Source organism: Gopherus evgoodei, chromosome 14, assembly GCF_007399415.2.
Source record: "Gopherus evgoodei ecotype Sinaloan lineage chromosome 14, rGopEvg1_v1.p, whole genome shotgun sequence".
NCBI lineage: Eukaryota > Metazoa > Chordata > Testudines > Testudinidae > Gopherus > Gopherus evgoodei.
This window is the reverse complement of record NC_044335.1, coordinates 32,014,896-32,034,206: the sequence shown is the minus strand read 5'-3', so window position 1 is coordinate 32,034,206 and position 19,311 is coordinate 32,014,896. Positions and strand designations below refer to the sequence as shown.

At 40.7% G+C, this 19,311-nt stretch overlaps 1 protein-coding gene across 10 annotated transcripts in view; it reads left to right on the top strand.

Moving 5' to 3' along the window:
* The window catches only part of PHF20 (PHD finger protein 20), a 176,212-nt gene that overhangs the window by 17,427 nt on the left and 139,474 nt on the right, over positions 1 to 19,311 (top strand). For all 10 annotated transcript variants that reach the window (XM_030533338.1, XM_030533336.1, XM_030533337.1 and 7 more), the window contains one exon: positions 10,832 to 10,946. In XM_030533338.1, coding sequence (XP_030389198.1) covers positions 10,864 to 10,946 — 83 coding nt within the window. In that variant the 5' untranslated portion in view covers positions 10,832 to 10,863. The remainder of the gene's footprint in view (positions 1 to 10,831; positions 10,947 to 19,311) is intronic.

Genomic DNA, 19,311 nt, shown 5'->3' with positions numbered 1-19,311 from the left:
TCAACATGAGAAACTTAAAATATTGGCTTCTGCAGCTTACTCAGTCGTCTTGACCTTCATTTTTCTGTTTTGTTCATAATCTGGAAAAGAACAACAAGCTTTTCTGCTTTTTTAGGTCCCAAACAATTTCTCAATTTGGAATGAATTAGTCCAAAGGAAGAAAATATTCTTTCTACACTGATAGAAGAAGCTATTGCTGTTAAAAATGAGATTCACTTCAATAGTCTCTGAATCCAAGTGCTGAAGTGACTTCCACCAGTTCACTGGTGTGACTTCCTTTAAATCATCATTAGCAAACACATATTTCTTGAATGATTCACCCTTAGCTCTGAAGTTTGTTTATAGTTGGTATTATGGGGGGATGATTGCTGAATGTCCATGTCATAGCCAGTTCCTCTTCTTCAGCAGTTAAGGTTTGACCCTGGTACCGAGTATTGAGAATATTTGCAAGAAAAGGAGCTGGGATAGTGCTTGTCCCATTCATTTTTTTTAATGCTTGTAATTTAACACACTCATTGCATATTTATCTTTTTAAGATCTCACTCAGTTTCTTCCAGATTTCAACAGCATCAGCAATAAAACAGCTATTTCCCTGCATTTTGTTCAAGGCTACAGAAATAGGCTTCAGGGTACTCAGCATGTGTCCAACATTTCTCTTAAGCCCAATGTTGAGAACTTTGTCTGTGACAGTGCCATCTATTTTTTTTCACAATTTTGTTCACAAACTAATCGGATTAGGACACTTCTTGATACAGTGCTCAAAACAGTCCACTACTGAGTTCCATTGCATGTCTTGTGGGAGAGTTAGCTTGGTTCCTCCCACTTTTTTCAGAGCAGCTGCTGCGAAATGGTTATTGTGGAAGTACACTTCTACCCCGATACAACACTGTCCTCGGGAGCCAAAAAAATCTTACTTTGTTATAGGTGAAACCACATTATATCCAACGTGCATTGATCTGCCAGCATGCACAGCCTTGCCCTCCCGGAGCACTGCTTTACCACGTTTTATCTGAATTCGTGTTATATCGGGTTGCGTTATCAGGGTAGAGGTGTATTTTGCAATTTCAACAACATTAGCCTTTTATTTCTGGAACACTGAAATCTTTAGACAGGAGGTGCATCAAGTGAGCACTGCAACCGTATGTTGTTAGCTTGGGACTCTCTTCTAAATTTCTTCTCATTGTCTGTGACCAAACTGCGTACTAGACACTTGCATTTTTTCCCCCAGTTTGTTATAGCTTTTACTGCTACTTCTTGTAAGTGTTCTGCTGTGTGTGCATTTCCTGATGTATCAGTTGTTTCGGTAAGGAAGACATTCCCTTCTTCTCTTGTCACACAAGCACATGCAACAGGATCATTGTGGACATAGCTCCATCCATCAAGACTCAGGTTAACAATTTTACCCTCTAGAACTTTTGCACAGTACTCAATTTCTCTTTCATACACTTTATGCAGCAATTTGCCTGCAACATCTGTGCGACAGCTACAACTCTCTGGGCTACTTCCCCATGGCCTCCTCCCAACACCTTCTTTATCCTCACCTTAGGACCCTTCTCCTGGTGTCTGATAATGCTTGTACTTCTCAGTCTTCCAGCAGTAAGTCTTCTCTCTCTCAGCTTCTAGTGCCTCTTGCTCTCAGCTCCTTGCATACACACTGCAAACTGAAATGAGGTCCTTTTTAAACTCAGGTGTTCTGATTAGCCAGCCTGTCCTAACTGATTCTAGCAGTTTCTTCTAATTGGCTCCAGCTGTCCTAATTAGCCTGCCTGCTGTTATTGGTTCCAGCAAGTTCCAGTTTGTTCTGAAACTGCCCCTGTTATCTTACCCAGGGAAAATAGATCTACTTAATCTGGGACTAATATATCTGCCTTCTAATGCTCTCCTGTAGCCATCTAGCCTGACCCTGTTACAATATATATTTAACAACATTTTTTGCTGCTAACAAGCATGTTACGTCTGGAGACAGAGAGAACTTTTTTTTTTTTAATTGGAGATATACCTATCTCCTAGAACTGGAAGGGACCTTGAAAGGTCATCGAGTCCAGCCCTTTGCCTTCGCTAGCAGGACCAAGTACTGATTTTTGCCCCAGATTCCTAAGTGGCCCCCTCAGAGACTGAACTCACAACCCTGGGTATAGCAGGCCAATGCTCAAACCACTGAGCTATCCCACTCCTCTGCAAAGTGCAAAACTAAGCTTCTCTAATGGTTTCTTCTAGACTGAGCACGGAGTCCCATTGGGTAGATAGAAAGATTAACCTAAATGATCTCTACAGAAGCCCCTGGAACCCAATAAGATTGGGTCCCTAATCCATGAACAATTGGAACTCATTTACAAAACTTTTCTTAAACATTACATGAATATATTGTATCATACTATAGAATTAGAATTTATAATCCCTATTCCATGGTGAGGTATCTTTGAGCTATAATAGTTTTAATTAAGATATATCTTTACATTGCTTTTTGAGGGGGAATAAAGCATTTTATTAAAAAAAATCTGTTTTTAAATCAAATTTTGGTTTTGCTTAAAAAATAAATGGTTTTATTTTTTATCCACCCTGGTTTTCCTCTATTGCTTGGCAAACGAATGAAGATCAACCGTTTGGTATGAAAGCACTATACAGATTCATAGCACAATATTATGTATTTGGTTACGTTCTTATGAAAAGGTTTCCAGTATCCTATAGTTGTTTAATGAAAGCTTAAAAATATTCCTGACATTGAACTTAGTCCCCCGTCTCTCCATAGAAACCCTCTTATTTTCTGTTGGCCTTTGAATTGATCAAACCTTGATGTAGAGTTAAAAACTGAAAATACAAATACTTAAATCTCAATCACGTCTTTACTTACCTGTTAAATTCCAGGTTCTTTGTTTCCTTTAGTATGATTGATGAAATCAGATATCTAAATCAGACAGATGGATTATATCTTTTGCCTTTAGGTAGTGGGCTTAGGGGAGAGAAATCTGAGTCTTTAATTGTGGTCTTTGTGATTGAAAAGGTGTTCATTTCATCTCCATAGTACAATGAGCAGGATTTTTTCAATGTTAGAATATAATCTTAGCAAAATTTGAACAAGTTAGTTTGACTGGTTGTGGTTGAGTTAGCTCACACACCATGGTGAGCTGGACATATCTAATATATTAGAATCCAAAAGATGAAATATTAGTGATTGTGAAACAAGTTTGAGATTTCTAAATAAAAAATCATTGTGTAGTTTGGATTCCTAATAATGGGAATTAGAGCAAGAGAACCTATTATTATCTAGTCCAGCCCTTCACCAGTGCAGGATTGTTCCTTGCAGTATGTTCTTGATTATTCTTTTTTTTATGGTTCACTAGGTTGCATGGCAAAATTTCCCTTCTGATACATTTTATTTAAGTAGCAGTTGATGAAGAATAATAAAATATAATAATCTTCTGTAAGTTCCAGTGGAACCATTTCATTGAAAAGGTGCCAAACATAGAGAGACTTATACAAGGTGGACATTAATTGTAACACACCTCTATTTTATTGAACAGACTTTGAAGATTTAAATTAAGAATCCTTGGATTGATATTTGCCACTGAATGTTAACTTTTCTCAGTCAGATTTTAGGAGATACTTTTATTGTCAGTCTTTAGTAAAATGCTGTTCTTAATTTTTTAGTCTTGTAAAAATTGTATACAGTAAACTTTTATACACTTCATGTATAAAAACTCCATCTTCATAGTCTATCAGGCTTGTCTTTGGAAGCAGTTGTTGTAAGGCAGACAGCATTGCTTGCCTGCACTGAGAGGAAATATACTATTTAGAGGTGGGAGAGGTTAAAAACACAGGAGTTTAGGACAGAGATTCTCAGATTTTCTCCATCCGGCACACCTACAGATTTCGTGTCTGTAAATCAATCCCGTAGATCTTTGGGATCATCAGAAGAAAAAACTGCCTCCTTTTGGGTTAGTACATGCTGTCTGCTGGGTGTACTTTCTCTTCCTGTTTGCACTGAGCTCTGCTTCAAAGAATTGGTTATCAGTAGTGCCCTACAATTCAAGGTCCATTTTGGTCAATTTCACTGTCATAGGATTTTAACAACGGTAAATTTCATGATTTCAGCTATTTAAATCTGAAATTTCACGGTGTTATAATTGTAGTGATCCTGACCTAAAAAGGAGTTGTGGTGGGGTCGCAAGGTTATTATGGGGTGTGTTGCAATCCTGCTACCCTTACATCTGTGCTACTGCTGGTGGCAGTGCTGCCTTCAGAACTTGATAGCTAGAGAGCAGTGGCTGCTGGCTAGGAGCCTGGCTCTGAAGGCAGAGCGGCACAGAAGTAATGATGGCATGGTATGGTATTGCCACCTTTACTTCTGTGCTGCTGCCTGCAGAGCTGGGCCCTCAGTAAGCAGCTGCCACTCTGCTGCCACCCAGCTCTCAAGGCAGCAGCGCTTAAGTAAGGGTATAGTATTGCCACCCTTACTTCTGCGTTGCTGTTGGCGGGTCCCTGCGTTCAGTGCTGGACACCTGGCCAACAGCCACTGCTCTCTGGCTGCCCAGCTCTGAAGGTGTAGTGCAGCAGTAAGGGTAGCAATACCATGACCCCCTTAAAATAACTTTGCAACCTATCTGCAACTGCCTTTTGGGTCAGGACCCCCAATTTGAGAAACGCTGATCTCCATCATGAAATCTGTGTAGCATAGGGTAAAAACACACATAACACCATATTTCACAGGGGGAGACCAGATTTCACGGTCCGTGACATGTTTTTCATGGCCATGAATTTGGTAGGGCCCTACTTATCAGCCATGGTGAGAAGCTGGCTGAGTGCTGTCAAGAGCTGCAAAATGAAGCTTCTCACAATCCTTAAGCAATGCATACTGGAGCATATTGTGGTTCATTGCAGTGGAAAAGCGGTTAGTGTGAGTAGAACAGCAGGAAGAAAAGAGAAGACCACTTTTTCTTGTCCCCCAGCTTGCCTTCTGGAGTCTAGTATCCCTGTGATCTCCTGGCCACTGCTTTGTTACCCATCCAGTGCCAGACCCACAGCTTGAGAACCCCTGAGAGAATTGACTTTCTCCAGTCTCATAGAAAACAATTTTATGTGGTATTATTACTTCTTTGTGACCCTGGTGTGAAGAATTGGTTCTTTTTTCCTTTCCTGCTAAGTTGTGGAGTTCTCTCCTTCTCAAGCCCTAGGTGGTTGAAATAAAGAGCTTCTATTGCAGAGTTAACAACTGCGGACAGCAGGGGGAGGCAGGAAAAGAGAACACCAATATTTAGGAGAAAGGGAACCCAGCTCTGCCTTAAGAAACCTTTTTTTCTCTGGATGAGTTAAGCCCTTTTTCTACTACACCTTTGTCTTTCCTCTTTGCTCCTGTTGATCTCAGTGGGCTAGACTGCAGGTTGAGCATGAAAGAGCCCCAGAACAGACCACCTCCCTTCTGCATTGTCAGCCTTGTCTCAGCAACACTGATAGGTCCCTATCTCACATGCATGTCCCTCAGATTTTCTCTGGGGATGCACACACATCCCCTCCCCCCAAAAAACAAACAAACAAAAACAAAACAAAACACTGGTGGAATATTTACATTTTACTTTAACAGTGACTTTTCTGCAAAGTGTTTTTTGGTATCAGGAGTTTTACAGAATCTTTCTTTTTGTGCACAGCTCTTTCATAGGCTTCTTGAGGGACTCTTCATTAATATAAATAACGATTAGCTGCAGTATGCACATTTTCAGTCTTTTAATAATTTGGCTACATTAAGAAACATTAAGTGTTTCTGGTTGCATTGCTACCTACTAGTTACAAGAGAGAATTAAATATATCATCTTGGGTTTTGCAGGATGGAAAATGTTTAATTTTTCTGCCCCAACATAGTTTAGAACTGAGGCAGTGAAAACATTTCTTTATCTATGATGGGATGAATGCATTTGAGATCAACCAGTTGCAAGCTCAGAAGAGGGATGCGGAAAAGAACAAATAGACCTTGTCTGAGCTATTGATAATAGAAAGCCAGTGGCTTCAGATAAGTAACATAGAATGTTCATCAGAATAGCCTAGTCAGTCCCCTAGCTCTAGCTCAGAACATACCTGTTTTAAAAATAAAATAAAATCTATTCTTAAAAGCTCTTGACTTTACAAGCTTTTTTGACTTCAGCTAATCAGCGCAGTGGCCATCATTCTGCACTGTCTCCTAGTATATTAGTTCTTGCTCCTGGTGTCCTGTCCTGCCTGGAGTAGGAGTGTTATGATGCTTCCCATGATTGTGTGTTGGGAAGAGACAGGCACCACTCAAAGTTAATTGGCCAATTTAAAGAGTTCTGTTAATGGGATTGGAAAGGAGCCCCAATTAACTTTTATTGATTAGAAGGAGCAGTGGCCACAATATACCTATAGTGAGATAAAAATAAGGGTCTATAAGGCTCAGACAGGGACACAGAAAACCCCTGGATCATTGGTGCACCATTGATGAGCAATCAACCAATTGTCTCCACTCCGACAATTGTGTGTCAGTACTTGAATCTCCATGAAGTGCATTCAGGCCCACTCTTTTATGTTGCCAATCCATCTCTTTTGTCAATCTCTTCTTCTGTTCCCTTGTACTGTCCCTTGGATAGGCCAGATGATCTTGTTACATGGATGTACAACTTCAGCTTGTGCTTCTTCATGGTCTTCAGGAGGTCTTCATATGACCCAGCACGTTGGGTGATGATATTGAGGATCTCTTCATTAGTGACGTGGTTGAAGTGGGAGATGCCAAGGATTTTATGGCAGTATCTCATCTCTACTACCTGTATTTTCTGTTCAAGTTCTACCATAGGGGTCCGTGTCTCACCTACAGAAAAATGGAGATGACTAGTGCGTGTAGCAGTTTGTTTGGATTCCAGGGAGATGCTCTTGTTCCTCCAAATTGTCTTTAGCTTTGCCACTGTTGCTGTTTGCACAGTTCTTGCCAGAATTTCTGCCTTTGCCCCCAAATATATTAGTTGATGTTTTATGGAGAAGGCAGGTTTCCACTGAGTCTTTGGCATAAAGAGTGCTTGACTATAAAAGGACAAATGTCAAATGAGGTTTAAATGGTTGTAAATGCTGTTGATAACTTAGAATAAAACCATATGCACAGAAGATCAATAAACAAGGCAAAAACCTAGGATAAATGCAGGTTGAATAGAGCTTAAATTGTCACAAATTTATCATATTACGAACTTTGCAAATATAGTTAGACTGTTTCTAATTTTTAACCCTTTTCTTTGTTACAGGCTGAAACTAGGTATTCTGCTTTGCGTGGACAGAGTTGATATGGTGTCATTGGGAGGGAGTTTCATTTGTTTTCATTGACAAGTACCTTGTATGGCAGTGCCTCCAAAACAGGGAAAAGACGCATTTGCTATGCCATTTGTTCATGAGTACTGGCATTTTGCCGGTATTTTTACTAGATCCATTATGAAAAAAACTTAATGGAAATAATGAATAGCTAAAACAGCGGCTGTAACTGTACTGTGGCTCCCTTTAAAAATTGGCGCTTCGAAGAACAAATATTGAGAGATTGTGCAGGGTCATTGAATCTACACCACATCCATAAGAGGGGCCTTTCCTACTCCGTGGATCTCAATTGTTCTTCTTTCCCATCTTGGTTCCTGATCCTCCCCTCACCTGTTGGTTGACTTTCTTGTGCCATCTAGGCCCAGCACCTACTCTTGCCACTTATTTGACTCTTCTGCCCCTTCACTTCATTAAGATTCTCATTCACTATGGGTCTGACCCAGTGGAAGTCTTTCTGTTGGCTTCCTAGGAATGGATCAAGTACTATTTGCTGAGATTTGAGTCTCTTTTGTCATCGTGCATGTTCCGAAGGATGCAAGCAATGTTGCAATGCAATTAAGAGCTTTTTTGCTGTTCTATCACAAGAGACTCTAGTAGAGGCAGCTAGGATGGTTGCTTGTACAGGTCTTTTCCAGACTGTCTTCTGAATGAGGAGTCTGGCCCCCATAGAAGTAGCTGGAACTGAGGAAGAAAGCTAGCCAACACAAGGTGACATGCCTTGTTTGTATAGACCACCCGCAAGTGTTTCATGGACCAGAGTTTAAGAACCAGTCCATCCCCTATGCAGGCCCTTGCTGGGAGCTTTCCCTGTAGTCTATTTTCTAGTATTTTCTTCTGGTTTGTTTTAAATGTCACAAGCAATGTGGCTTCCATCCCTTCCATGGAGACTAGTCAACAATTTAACAGATTTCAGTCAGGAAGAGTTTTCTAAAACTGTTTTATTCCAGCTATATTTTTTTCTTTTCCTAATTTCATTCTGTTAGTTATAGTTAGGGCTTGAAGTGAGCCACCCCAGAAAAGGGGCAGAGTTGGGAGGCAAACAGACAACCATGAGGGTCAGTGGGAGGTATGGAGGCACAACTGCCACCAAAGATGGGGAAATAGGGGAGTGTGGTTAGTGGGGTATGAATAGACTTACACTCTTTTGTTCCCACTTTCACTTCTGGTTAAATACTTTTTTATTTTTGAGTCGTTTTAACTAGCTTTACAGGTGTGGGACCTGATTATCCGCACGTAATGTTACTTAAGAATAACTCCGGTAAATGGGGGAACATTGGTGTAAAACTGGTGCAAGTGAGGAGAGTCATTGGTATTTGCATAATTAAGAACCTATTGGTGTTTCCATCATACATGTTTTTGAGGTTTAAATGGGTTTACCTGTGAAAACTCACTTTGAGATGAAGTACTTGCTGAATTGATTAGAGAAAATGTGGGTGAGGTGATAGCTTTTATTGGATCAACTTCTGTTAGTGAGAGGATGGTGGTGTCTCTCACCAACAGAAGTTGGTCCATTAAAAGATATTACCTCACCCGCCTTGTGTATCTAATATCCTGGGGCCAATACAGCTACAACAATATTGCATGCTATATGTATTATCAGGGGAATTTTTCTAATTACTGCTTTCTACGTGTTTGAGGAAGGTGGTTTCTGTTAATTTTGTGTTCTGGTAAAAACAAACTTTTACTTTTTAAAATACTTTTTCCCCATAACTGTTAATTTGGGGCTCTCATTTAGGAACATAGCAGTTGCTGGAGTGGATCACACCACTAGTTCATTTCATCCAGCATCTTGTCTCAAACAGTGTCCAGAACCATATGTTTCAGAGGAAGAAACCCTATAGTAGGCAGTTATGGAATAATCTTCCCCCAGAGAAAGCTGCTTCGTAAGCCTCTGTAGTTAGATGTTGTCTTATGTTGCAGCGTTTGAGGATTTATATCCTTTCCAAAGTTCTTGTTTGTTTTTAAAATACTTATTATAACCCTGGATATTCTAACATATGTTAGAAAAGTTTACTCCGTAATGGAATCTTGCTAAACACTTGTTCTAAATCAGGAGTTCTCAAATTGGGTTGGGACCCGTCAGGGAGTCATGAGGTTACTATGTGGGGGGTTGTGAGCTGTCAGTCTCTACCCCAAACCCTGCTTTACCTCCAGCATTTATAATGGTGTTAAATATATATAAAAAAAGTATTTTTAATTTATAAGGGAGCTTGCACTTAGAGGCTTGCTATGTGAAAGGGTCACCAGTACGAAAGTTTGAGAATCACTGTTCTAAATGATATCTTGTGCCAGTGAGTTCCACAGTCAAATTGTGCACCATTTCCTTTTGTCAGTATGTCACCTTTCACTTTCATTGGATGTCCCTGTGTTCTTGTACTGTGAGAGACTGAATAAAAGTTCCTGATCTGTCTTTATTAGATTGTTCATTAATTTGTAAACCTTGATCAGGTCTCCCCTCTAAGTTACAATCTCAGCCTTTTCAATGTCCTATGCAAACCTTGGAGTTACTTGAGCATAGAGACTGCAGGAGTAGGTTGTAGTCTGTATTGAATTCTTAAGTTAAAATGGGTGAGGAACAGATTTTAGGAAAAGTTGCTGTTGAACAGGACTTTGCAGTTAAGTGGACCTTGAAATTAATGGGCTACTAAGGCAAGACTTTTAGTGTGTTTTTTTAGTAGTACTGGAGGCATTCACAACAATTAGCTATTTTTAAAATAGTTTCCAATAAAATACAAAATAATAAATAGATGAAAACACAGGAAAGGGAAATAACATACCAGGTGATATCTTAGATCTGAATTGACAAAAATAAATCATAACTATAATAATTCTTAAGTCTGATCTTTATTGTATTGATGATGCCACTAACAAGGTACACTGCAGTGTACAGAGAAAGGATGAGCTAATTCATTGTTTTCAGGGAGCTCCTTAAAATGGCAGTTTGTGAGTGTATGATAATTGTGTACATAATTAACTCTTGAAGAGATTCCTCACTAGTTTTACTAGAGCCTATGGTCCTTATGTTTTAGTCTTTCTGGTTCTGGTTTAAAAAAAAAAAAAAGTTTTATTCTTATCACAAACATCACAAGACTCAACACTCAGGCAATATGGAAAGGCCATGTTTCACTATGTTAAGTGTTGCGTATTCTTTCAGTCCTTTGTATGTTCTTGAAAGCTGTTCCTCTTCTGATACTGATTTTTTTTTTTACACCATATTTTTCCATGAATACAGTAAAAGTGCACTCTGAGGGCTACCATGAATAGGTAACTTTAGAATTAAACTCCCCCCCCCCACCCCTCACTCTAAAAGATAGTAGCAGTTCACCTAGAATAACTCAAATTTGCTTGTAAAGAATTTAATATTAATTTGAATCTCAGACACTTTCTCTAGATTATTCCTTGTAAATAGGAAACATTGAGCAATTAATTATTTAAGAATACTTCTAACATTTAGATGTTTTGGATTTACAGTGCATAGATTTATTTTTGTATGTGTCTTTATTAGTGATTGATATTCAATTGCATTTTTCAGGGGAATAAAAACAGCGGTGTTGATATTACAAAATGACAAAACATCCACCGAATAGAAGAGGGATCAACTTTGAGGTGGGAGCCCAGTTGGAAGCCCGTGACAGATTAAAAAACTGGTATTTTTTTTAAAACTTAATACTATATTAACTATCACAAAAAGTTTCTTAGAATGTTACAAACACTTGGTGATATTATAGTTTTATTCTTATCACAAATGTTCATGGAATCCTGTTCACTAGTTTATGGAAAATTAGTTTATTCATTTGTTTTTAACAGGCTTATCTATGTACAATATACAAATTATAAAGCAACTTGTTTCAAAGTGGAGAGTCTCTTTTAGCCCAAAATATCCAAGACAGAACCTCACCTTGCTCCCATCCAGCAGTATTTATGCTTCAGATAGTTTATAAGACCTGCTGTCTTGTACTGATTTCTAAAGGTGGCCAAATAGTGGATTGAGGGACTGAAAGTAGTAAGTGCCCTAGGTTTGGAATGTTGCTCTTTTTTGCCTGCCCTCTGGAGTTGAATATGAGGAAGAATATTTGTTGACTATAAATTCTATGATGGAGCAAAAAGAGAGGGAGTATATTTTGGAGTCATAGGAAGCTAGTTTAGAGCCCAGGTGTTATCTGTTGGGCCTGCTCAGTAAGTGGTAGTGCAAACAGAATGCAGCCTATCTGAAGCTTCTGAGTGATCTTCAAGACTAGTTCCAGATACCTGTAGAGAGCCCTATGCTAGTGAAATTTGGAGATAAGCATGGAGAGATCCATGTCAAAGAAGAGCCATCTGAAGATAGCATGAAATGCCTTTTATCATCACTGTCATCTAGGAATCTAAGAATAGCACGTGGGTTCAATATTGCCTCTGAAATTGAAAATCACTGGAAGCAGAGATTTGCCTCCTGAATGAGAAGATCAGTCATTATTCACCAATGACTATATTTTTCTTTCTGGCTGCCTGCATCAACTCCATGTTATATGGATCGAGCCTGGCTTTCCTCCAAGAAGCAATCTTAGTTTGGCACAGGTAATCAAGGTTACCGTTTTAATTACAGAGATAGTACTCAGCTCTTTGTTCTGTCAGCCTACAGATGGTATTGCAACCCAAACATCTGTGCATCTCTCTCATAAGTCTTACTGCTTCTGAATTGTCAGCAGGACAACAAGAAATTGGATTTTCCCGAGGCCCCTTTAAGAGGAAGAAGTGCTCATTGACACACTTTACAGCACTTGTCCTATAACAGGCTGTTAGATCTGAAATGCCTTAAACATTGTTAGTAAGAAAATAGAGAGGAAATTAAGGACATCAGATCTTAAAAATCCTGCTTGGCTGAGTTTGAGGTATGAAAGAATATAGGTTGCCATGATAGTTTTACAGCTACAAATATTTAAGAATGTTTGCGTCATATCTTAAAATCTTAGCTTTTGCTCCGATTAGGAGGACTGTTTTGATTATGATTCTGTCCTGAATCTTTGTGCATCTGTGGTTTTCCTCTCTCTCTGGCTTTTTCTTCACTAGAAAAATTTTGCATGCTGACACTATGTAATTCCCAAGTCTGCCTTGTGTACATGAAGTACTCCCAAGATATATATTCCATTACAGCTACTATTGGGCTTATATTTTATTTAAGCCTTTGTGGTCCTCCCCCGTGCCACTCTTCAACATTCCAAAAATACTCCTGAGAACATAAGAATGGTATAATAGGCCAAACCAATGGTTCATCTAGCTCAGTACCCTATCCTCTGACAGTGCCAGATACTTCAGAGGGAATGAACAAGACAATTACTGTATCAAGTGATCCATCTCCTGTCCATCCAGTCCCAGCTTCTGGCAGTCAGGTTTAGGGACACTTAGAAAATGGGGTTGCATCTCTGGCCATCTTGGCTGATAGCCACTGATGGACCCATCCTCCATGAACTTCTCATTCTTTTGTGAACCCAGTTATACTTTTGACCTTCACAACGTCCCCTGGCAGTGAAGTCTGCAGATTGACTGTGCATTGTGTGAAGAAGTACTTTCTTACGTTAGTGTTTAAACTTAGAGCCTATTAATTTCATTGAGTGAACCCTAGTTGTCCTGCCACCAAAAGGGATGCAAAGAAATGCTGTGTCCCAGCCAAAGGGTTTGATTACCTATATACCCACCCATCTCTGGGCTTGCTGGTAGTCTCTGTGACCAACAAGGAGGACAAGCAGAGGCACACCAGTTCCAACTCCCAAAAATAAAGAGGCCAAATAATGGGACCTTTTCGTGAGGAAAACTTATTTGACAGCCAACCTGCAGTTCCGGGTGGTGAACCACCAGGCTCTCTTTTGTAGGTACAATTTTAACTTATGGGACTCCCTTTGTAAGTTCAAGGAGCCCTAGATTTGGCCCAGTAATTCAGCAGAGGAAGGTACCACGACGGTAGAGGTGCTCTCTCCAAATGGCGTGGGACGCAGCGGACTCGGCGGCTAGGGTGGTCGCATCGACGTGGTCATGTGGTGCAGCTCCTGGCTTCAGACCGCTGGCCTGTCCCAAAAAATGCAGACCTCAATCCAGGACCTCCGATTTGATGGGAATGAATTCTTAGGCTGCATGGGTTGAAGGACACTCGTGCCACCCTTTGCTTGCTGGGTATGCATATGCCACAGTTTGCAAGCAGGCAGTTCCAGCTGCCCCCACTGCCAAGACTTTGGCAGACTTGACCGGGAGTCTGCAAGGAGAAGGTATTAGAGACACGAGCTTTAGTCTTCAGTTGCGACCACACCCAGCATTTCTGCCCATGGTCATTTCCCAGTTTCATACTGGCCAGAACATATGTTTACTTGTCTTTTTTTCAAAGCCTCATATGTCAGATGAAGAACGCAGGCTGCACTCTCTGGATGTCAGGAGGGCGCTGGCCTTCCACATAGACAGGACAAGGCCGTTCCGTAAGTCACCAAAGCTGTTCGTTGTGGTGGCAGACAGAATGAAGGGTCGCCCAGTGTCTTCTCAAAGGATTTCATCCAGGATCAGCGCCTGCCGCTGCTGCTGCTGCTATGAGCTGGCAAACATGCCTCCGCTGGGAATCATTATGGCACATTGACCAGGGCACAGGTGTCATTAGCGGCCTTCCTGTTGCAGATTCCAATCCAAGAGATCTGTAGAGCCAATGCCTGGTCTTCTATCCACACGTTTATGTCTCATTTATGCACTTACTCAGCAAGCTCAAGATGACGCTGGTTGTGGCAGAGCAGTGCTGCAAGCTGCACAACCATGAACTCCAAGCATACCTTCATGGACACTGCTTGTGAGTCACCTAGAAGGGAATCGACATGAGCAATTGAAGAAAAGCGGTTACCCACCTTTTTGTAACTGTTGCTCTTAGAGCTGTGTTGCTCACGTTCATTCCATTACCTGCCCCTCCCTCTGCTGGCAAGAAGGAACTGGGAGGGCATAGGGCCGGCGGTGCCTGATATACCGACGCATGAGCCTGGCACTTAAGGAAGTGCCACAGCTGACCCTGTGGATACTGCTAAGGCAAAAATCTCTTGACAACTGTGCTTGTGGGCGCACACACACCTAGAATGGAATGAAATGAGCAACACATCTTGAAGAACTAGAGTTATGAAAAGGTAGGTAACTATTTTTGTGTGATGGAGTAAATATTTCCTTATTCACTGTCTCCACACGATTCATGATTTAATAGACATCTATCATGTCTCCCTAAGTTGTCACTTTTCCAAGATACAGTCCCAGTTTCCTCATATGGAAGCTGTACCATACCCCAATCACCTTTTTTTTTTGCCCTTTTCTGTACTTTTTCCAGTTCTAATATATCTATTTTGAGATATGGGAACCAGAACTGCATGCAGTTTTCAAGATGTGGGCACACCATTGGTTTATATTTTGATATTTTTTTGTCTTATCTATCCTTTTCCTATTGGTTCCTAATATTGTTAGCTTTTCTGACTGATGTTGCACATTGAGCAGATGTTTGCAGAGAACGATAAGAACATAATGGCCGTCCTCGGTCAGACCAAAGGTTCATCTAGCCCAGTGTCCTGTCTTCTGATAATGGCCAATGCCAGGTGCCCCAGAGGGAATGAACAGAACAGCTAATCATCATGTGATCCCTTCCCTGATGCCCATTCCCAGCTTCTGGCAAAAACTATTAAAGGTTTTCTGAAAGTTCAAGTACAATATATGGACTGGATCACCCTCGTTTGTGTGCTTGTTGACTCTATCAAAGAATTCTAATAGATCGGTGAGGCACAATTAGACATAAATGTACTAATGCCTCTTGGATTTGTACATTGATTGTTACCCCCATCCTGCACATCAACCCAAGTCCACATTAAAAATTAAAATGGTCAGGAAATGTAAGTGCATTTTCAACAGCAGCATTAACATACATCCATCACAAAATATATTAAACTTGTTAACTTTTCTGTGCAGATCATATTGTCTTCTGCAAAAGTTGCAGGTGCTTAGCATCAGTAAAGATTTGGCTTTGAGATTTTTTTCTATATAATTACTCTTTCCTCCTAAACTGTGTATTTTTAACAAAATTATCAGCATTCAAATGAAGGATTTACGAGGTAGTTTCTTTTCTGTTGCATACAGATACAGTAACTTTGTTAGTATTTCACAAGCTTTTGCATTGTACTTGTACGATTTTGACTGTTTTATGTAGAAGCGTAACTGTTTTGTAATTTATATTAATTTGAGCTATCCTTCAGGGCCTTAATAATTTTAAAATATTACTTTTGCTGAGAACTGGATGTACTTGCAATTAGATTTGAATAAAATATCCTTAGAGTACATGCTTTGTGTGTTTAGTAGTACCTTGTAGTCAGTTATGGCAGATTCATAATACTGTTAAATTTCTTTTAATAAATGAGAATTTGCCTAGAGAATTTTCATTTCTGTGCTACTGATTAGAAAGTTTTCAAATTTCTAATTGGACAAGTACAGGTAAGTTGAACACTTGTTTTTCTTTTTTTGCATAAAACAACAAAAATCTGTGATTGAGGCAGAAGTATTTGTGTTAATCTGTAAGTGTATTTAGAGTAAGAGATGTATTAATGAAACACCCATTTATAGTACTATAGCTATTGAAAGAGTTAATGTACAATTTCACTTAAATGCTTACAGATGCTACAGTATATGTTTATTTTGTAGCATGTTTTATTGCATTATTTCAATTGATTTCATGATTGTCCTCTTTTATATAGAATAGTACACCTTACCGCAGGATGCTGTGTAACCATCTAAAGTTGTAGTGAAAAAATTGTTTGACATTCGAATGTAGTATTTGAGAAGTATGTGGTCATGTAATTTAAGACTGTTATAATGCATGTGCACAAGGAGCAGAGTAATGGTTGTGTTGTCATTGTGAAATTTGTGATGTTTATAGCTTTGCTTGCCTAATCATGCAACCATAATGTTCTCTAAAGGTAGCTCAGTAGAATAAATTTCTTTTAGTTTGTTGTTAAAAAATAAAAGTTAAGGTGTTCAATGTGCAATTCATTTATCTGTCTGTCTGTCTTCAGCCAGCCTTTTCTGGGCAGCACTCTGGTTCTGCCATGTGCAGGAAATATGTGAGCTTATGTTTAATGGATGATATTGGTGTGCCTGCCTCTTCAAAATGTCTGACCTTTTTTGCTACGAGTACTGGTGCCAAATTGGGTGGGGGGAGCACCAGACAAGGCCACCCCTTTCTCCAAGCAAAGGCAGATGACTTATGTATGTTGTAGTTATAGACACTGGTTTATTACACACTGTCACCAACTATTTGATAAAACTAACTCTGTACCAAAAGTTTCTAAGAGCTAGTTGATGCTACTGAAACACTTTTGGCACCCATCAGATATAGTTCATGTGTCAGCTGGATGATTATACCAGGGTGATGCAAGTCACACGTTCTCTGCAGAGCTTCACCTTCTCACATACCTTTGAGATAAAAGGAGAGGAAGTGGTGCACCAGGAAGCTATCTGTCTTGATGTCGTGCAGCAATGTGAGCTTCCCCTGGAAAACAATGAGCAGAGAGCCTTAAAGAAAGGAAAGAGATGAGGGGGGATTTGAAAGCAGCCTTCAGTTACCTGAAAGGGAGGTCCAAAGAGGATGGTGCCAGGCTGTTCTCAGTGGGAGCAGATGACAGAACAAGGGGTAATGGTCTCAAGTTGCAGTGGGGGAGGTCTAGACTGCATATTAGGAAACACTATTTCACTAGGAGGGTGGTGATGCACTAACATGGTTTATCAAGCAAGATGGTGGAATCTCCATCCTTAGAGGTTTTTAAGGGCTGCTTGACAGAGCCCTGGCTGGGATGATTTAGTTGGGGTTGGTCCTGCTTTGAGCAGGGGGTTGGACTAGATGACTTCCTGAGGTCCCTTCCAACCCTAATCTTCTATGATTCTCAGTTGGTAGGAAGGTCTCTTGTGTGTATCTGGACATGAAGGGATTCGTTTTCCAGTTCTTGTCAGAGTTCATTCCACCTTTCATGAGTCCTGCTTGATTGAGATGGAGGATGGTAGGTAAAATATAAATTTGATAATGTTCGTGTTGACTTTGAAGTCTGTATTTAAGAGTCTTCAGGCTGAGCAAGATAGAACATCTTTATTCTTGGGTGGGGGGGTAGGAGTAATTGTGTATCTCTAGAGTACAAATCTTTTATCAATGTCTGTTGTGGTCTTCTACCAGACAGGTCATAGTGATTGAGATATCTTATAGATTTGAGAGGGCGCTATGCAGGCTGAGAGATCTAGCTGTTGGCAGATTTTTAGTTTGGGTTTCAGTAAATATTCCATGGATGCTTCCTATAAGGGAGAGATCCGGGAGCACTGGGCCTAGCACATGAGCTGAGGCCTGAGCCAGAGGCTATGAACCAAAGTTAGGCCATGTATTAAAGTAGATGTTCGCAAGTTCACTGTCCGACGTATAACATGGGCAAAAGTATTGCTCGTGTTGCTAAAACATAGGCACTCCTAAGAAGTAACAGATACTGGGTATGTGTAAGAACACACTCCAAAAAATAGCCCAAGGACATCCTGACTGAACACCAAATAAGAGGATGTTTTGCCTGAGACACCTGGAGCATGAAACAAAGGGAGTAACAATCAAATGTCATGAAACGCATAAGGTGATAGGTAAGTTGTTTGTTTCAGTCTATAAATGTTGGGGTATCTTGCTGTAACCTTTTGTGTGGCCTATGGGACAGCAGAGCTCCTGCGGACTGAGCTGCTTGCTACAGGGCATCTGACTGAGTGCCTTTGTTGCCAAACTTATGGTCTTTCTGGGTAGTACTGTCGAGGTCTGCTGAACCAACTATTTGTGCAAGGCTGGGACAGCAGATGAAGAGGGCGCTCACACACCTACCTGACCACACTTCCTAATCGAACATCTCTCTCTATTTGAGAAAATTGTAGAAGGTGAATGTCCCAAAGTGTTATGTAACATTGTGACCTCCATTTTTTTTCTGCTGTGTATAGCAGCTTGTAAAAAAGTTTCCAATAATTTGAAGGTATCTTGTCGTTCTTCTTTGTGTAGATGCAGATGTGAATTCCACTTAGGTGTTTGTGCTGGAACCTTTTCCCTAGCCGTACCCATAGAGGTTCAGCACTTGCACCTCATGGCTGTGGCCCCTCCCCTGGCTATATGAGTGGATGACAGCCCTGACTTCCCTCAGTTCCTTATCGTCCATGGCGATGAGAGTTGGAGTTGTGTGTGGTTGTATTCTCATAAACTCTCATTTAGTCATAGCCTAGTTTATTGTTGTTGTGTATATAGTCAGTTACTTAGTGTTAGTGGGTAGTTAGTGTTCTCTGGTGCTGCCCTTGCCAGTATTTAAACTCTCCCAAACAGTGACTCTCTCACACAGGGTGCTTGCTCTCATATCAAGGCCCACCTTAAGGAATACTGTTCACTTTTTAAATTTGTTTAAAAAGTGGAATCAGGTGGCGCTGGACCTTCACCTCAAGCAGCACCTGTTTGAACAAGCCATACGGGCCTTATCTGGTACAGAGGCCCTCCTTGGGTTGAAGATCGCCCTTGGGCTCGGAGAGCACTCCCACCTCTTGTTCTGGGACAGGTGTCTCACTGAAGAGACAGAGGAGCCGTTCCTTGTTAGCGCCAAAGAGGAGATCTCATAAGACTGGGACGCTCCAGGTGACTGCTTCGCCAGGAAAAGTGCAGACCGGCACAGGCCCAGATCTGGTGTGTGGGATGACACAGGTACCGCTGATCTTCCTCGTTACCAAGAAGGAAGGGCAGAAACCTCCATACCGTTGACTCTAGTTCTGGCCTCCAGGTGTCTGAGTGTGGTACTGACAAGGGAATTACCGGTACCAATTGTGTCCATGGTGTTGGCATGCCAGGCAGCTGCAGACCTCTGCCTTTTGGTCCCAACCTCACCGTTGGTCCAAGACTTTCCCAAGGCTGTGCTGCCTATGACCCCTCAAATGGAGGAAGCCGCTAAACCTTTGTGTCTGTTGGTGGTGCATCTGGATGCTTCCCTT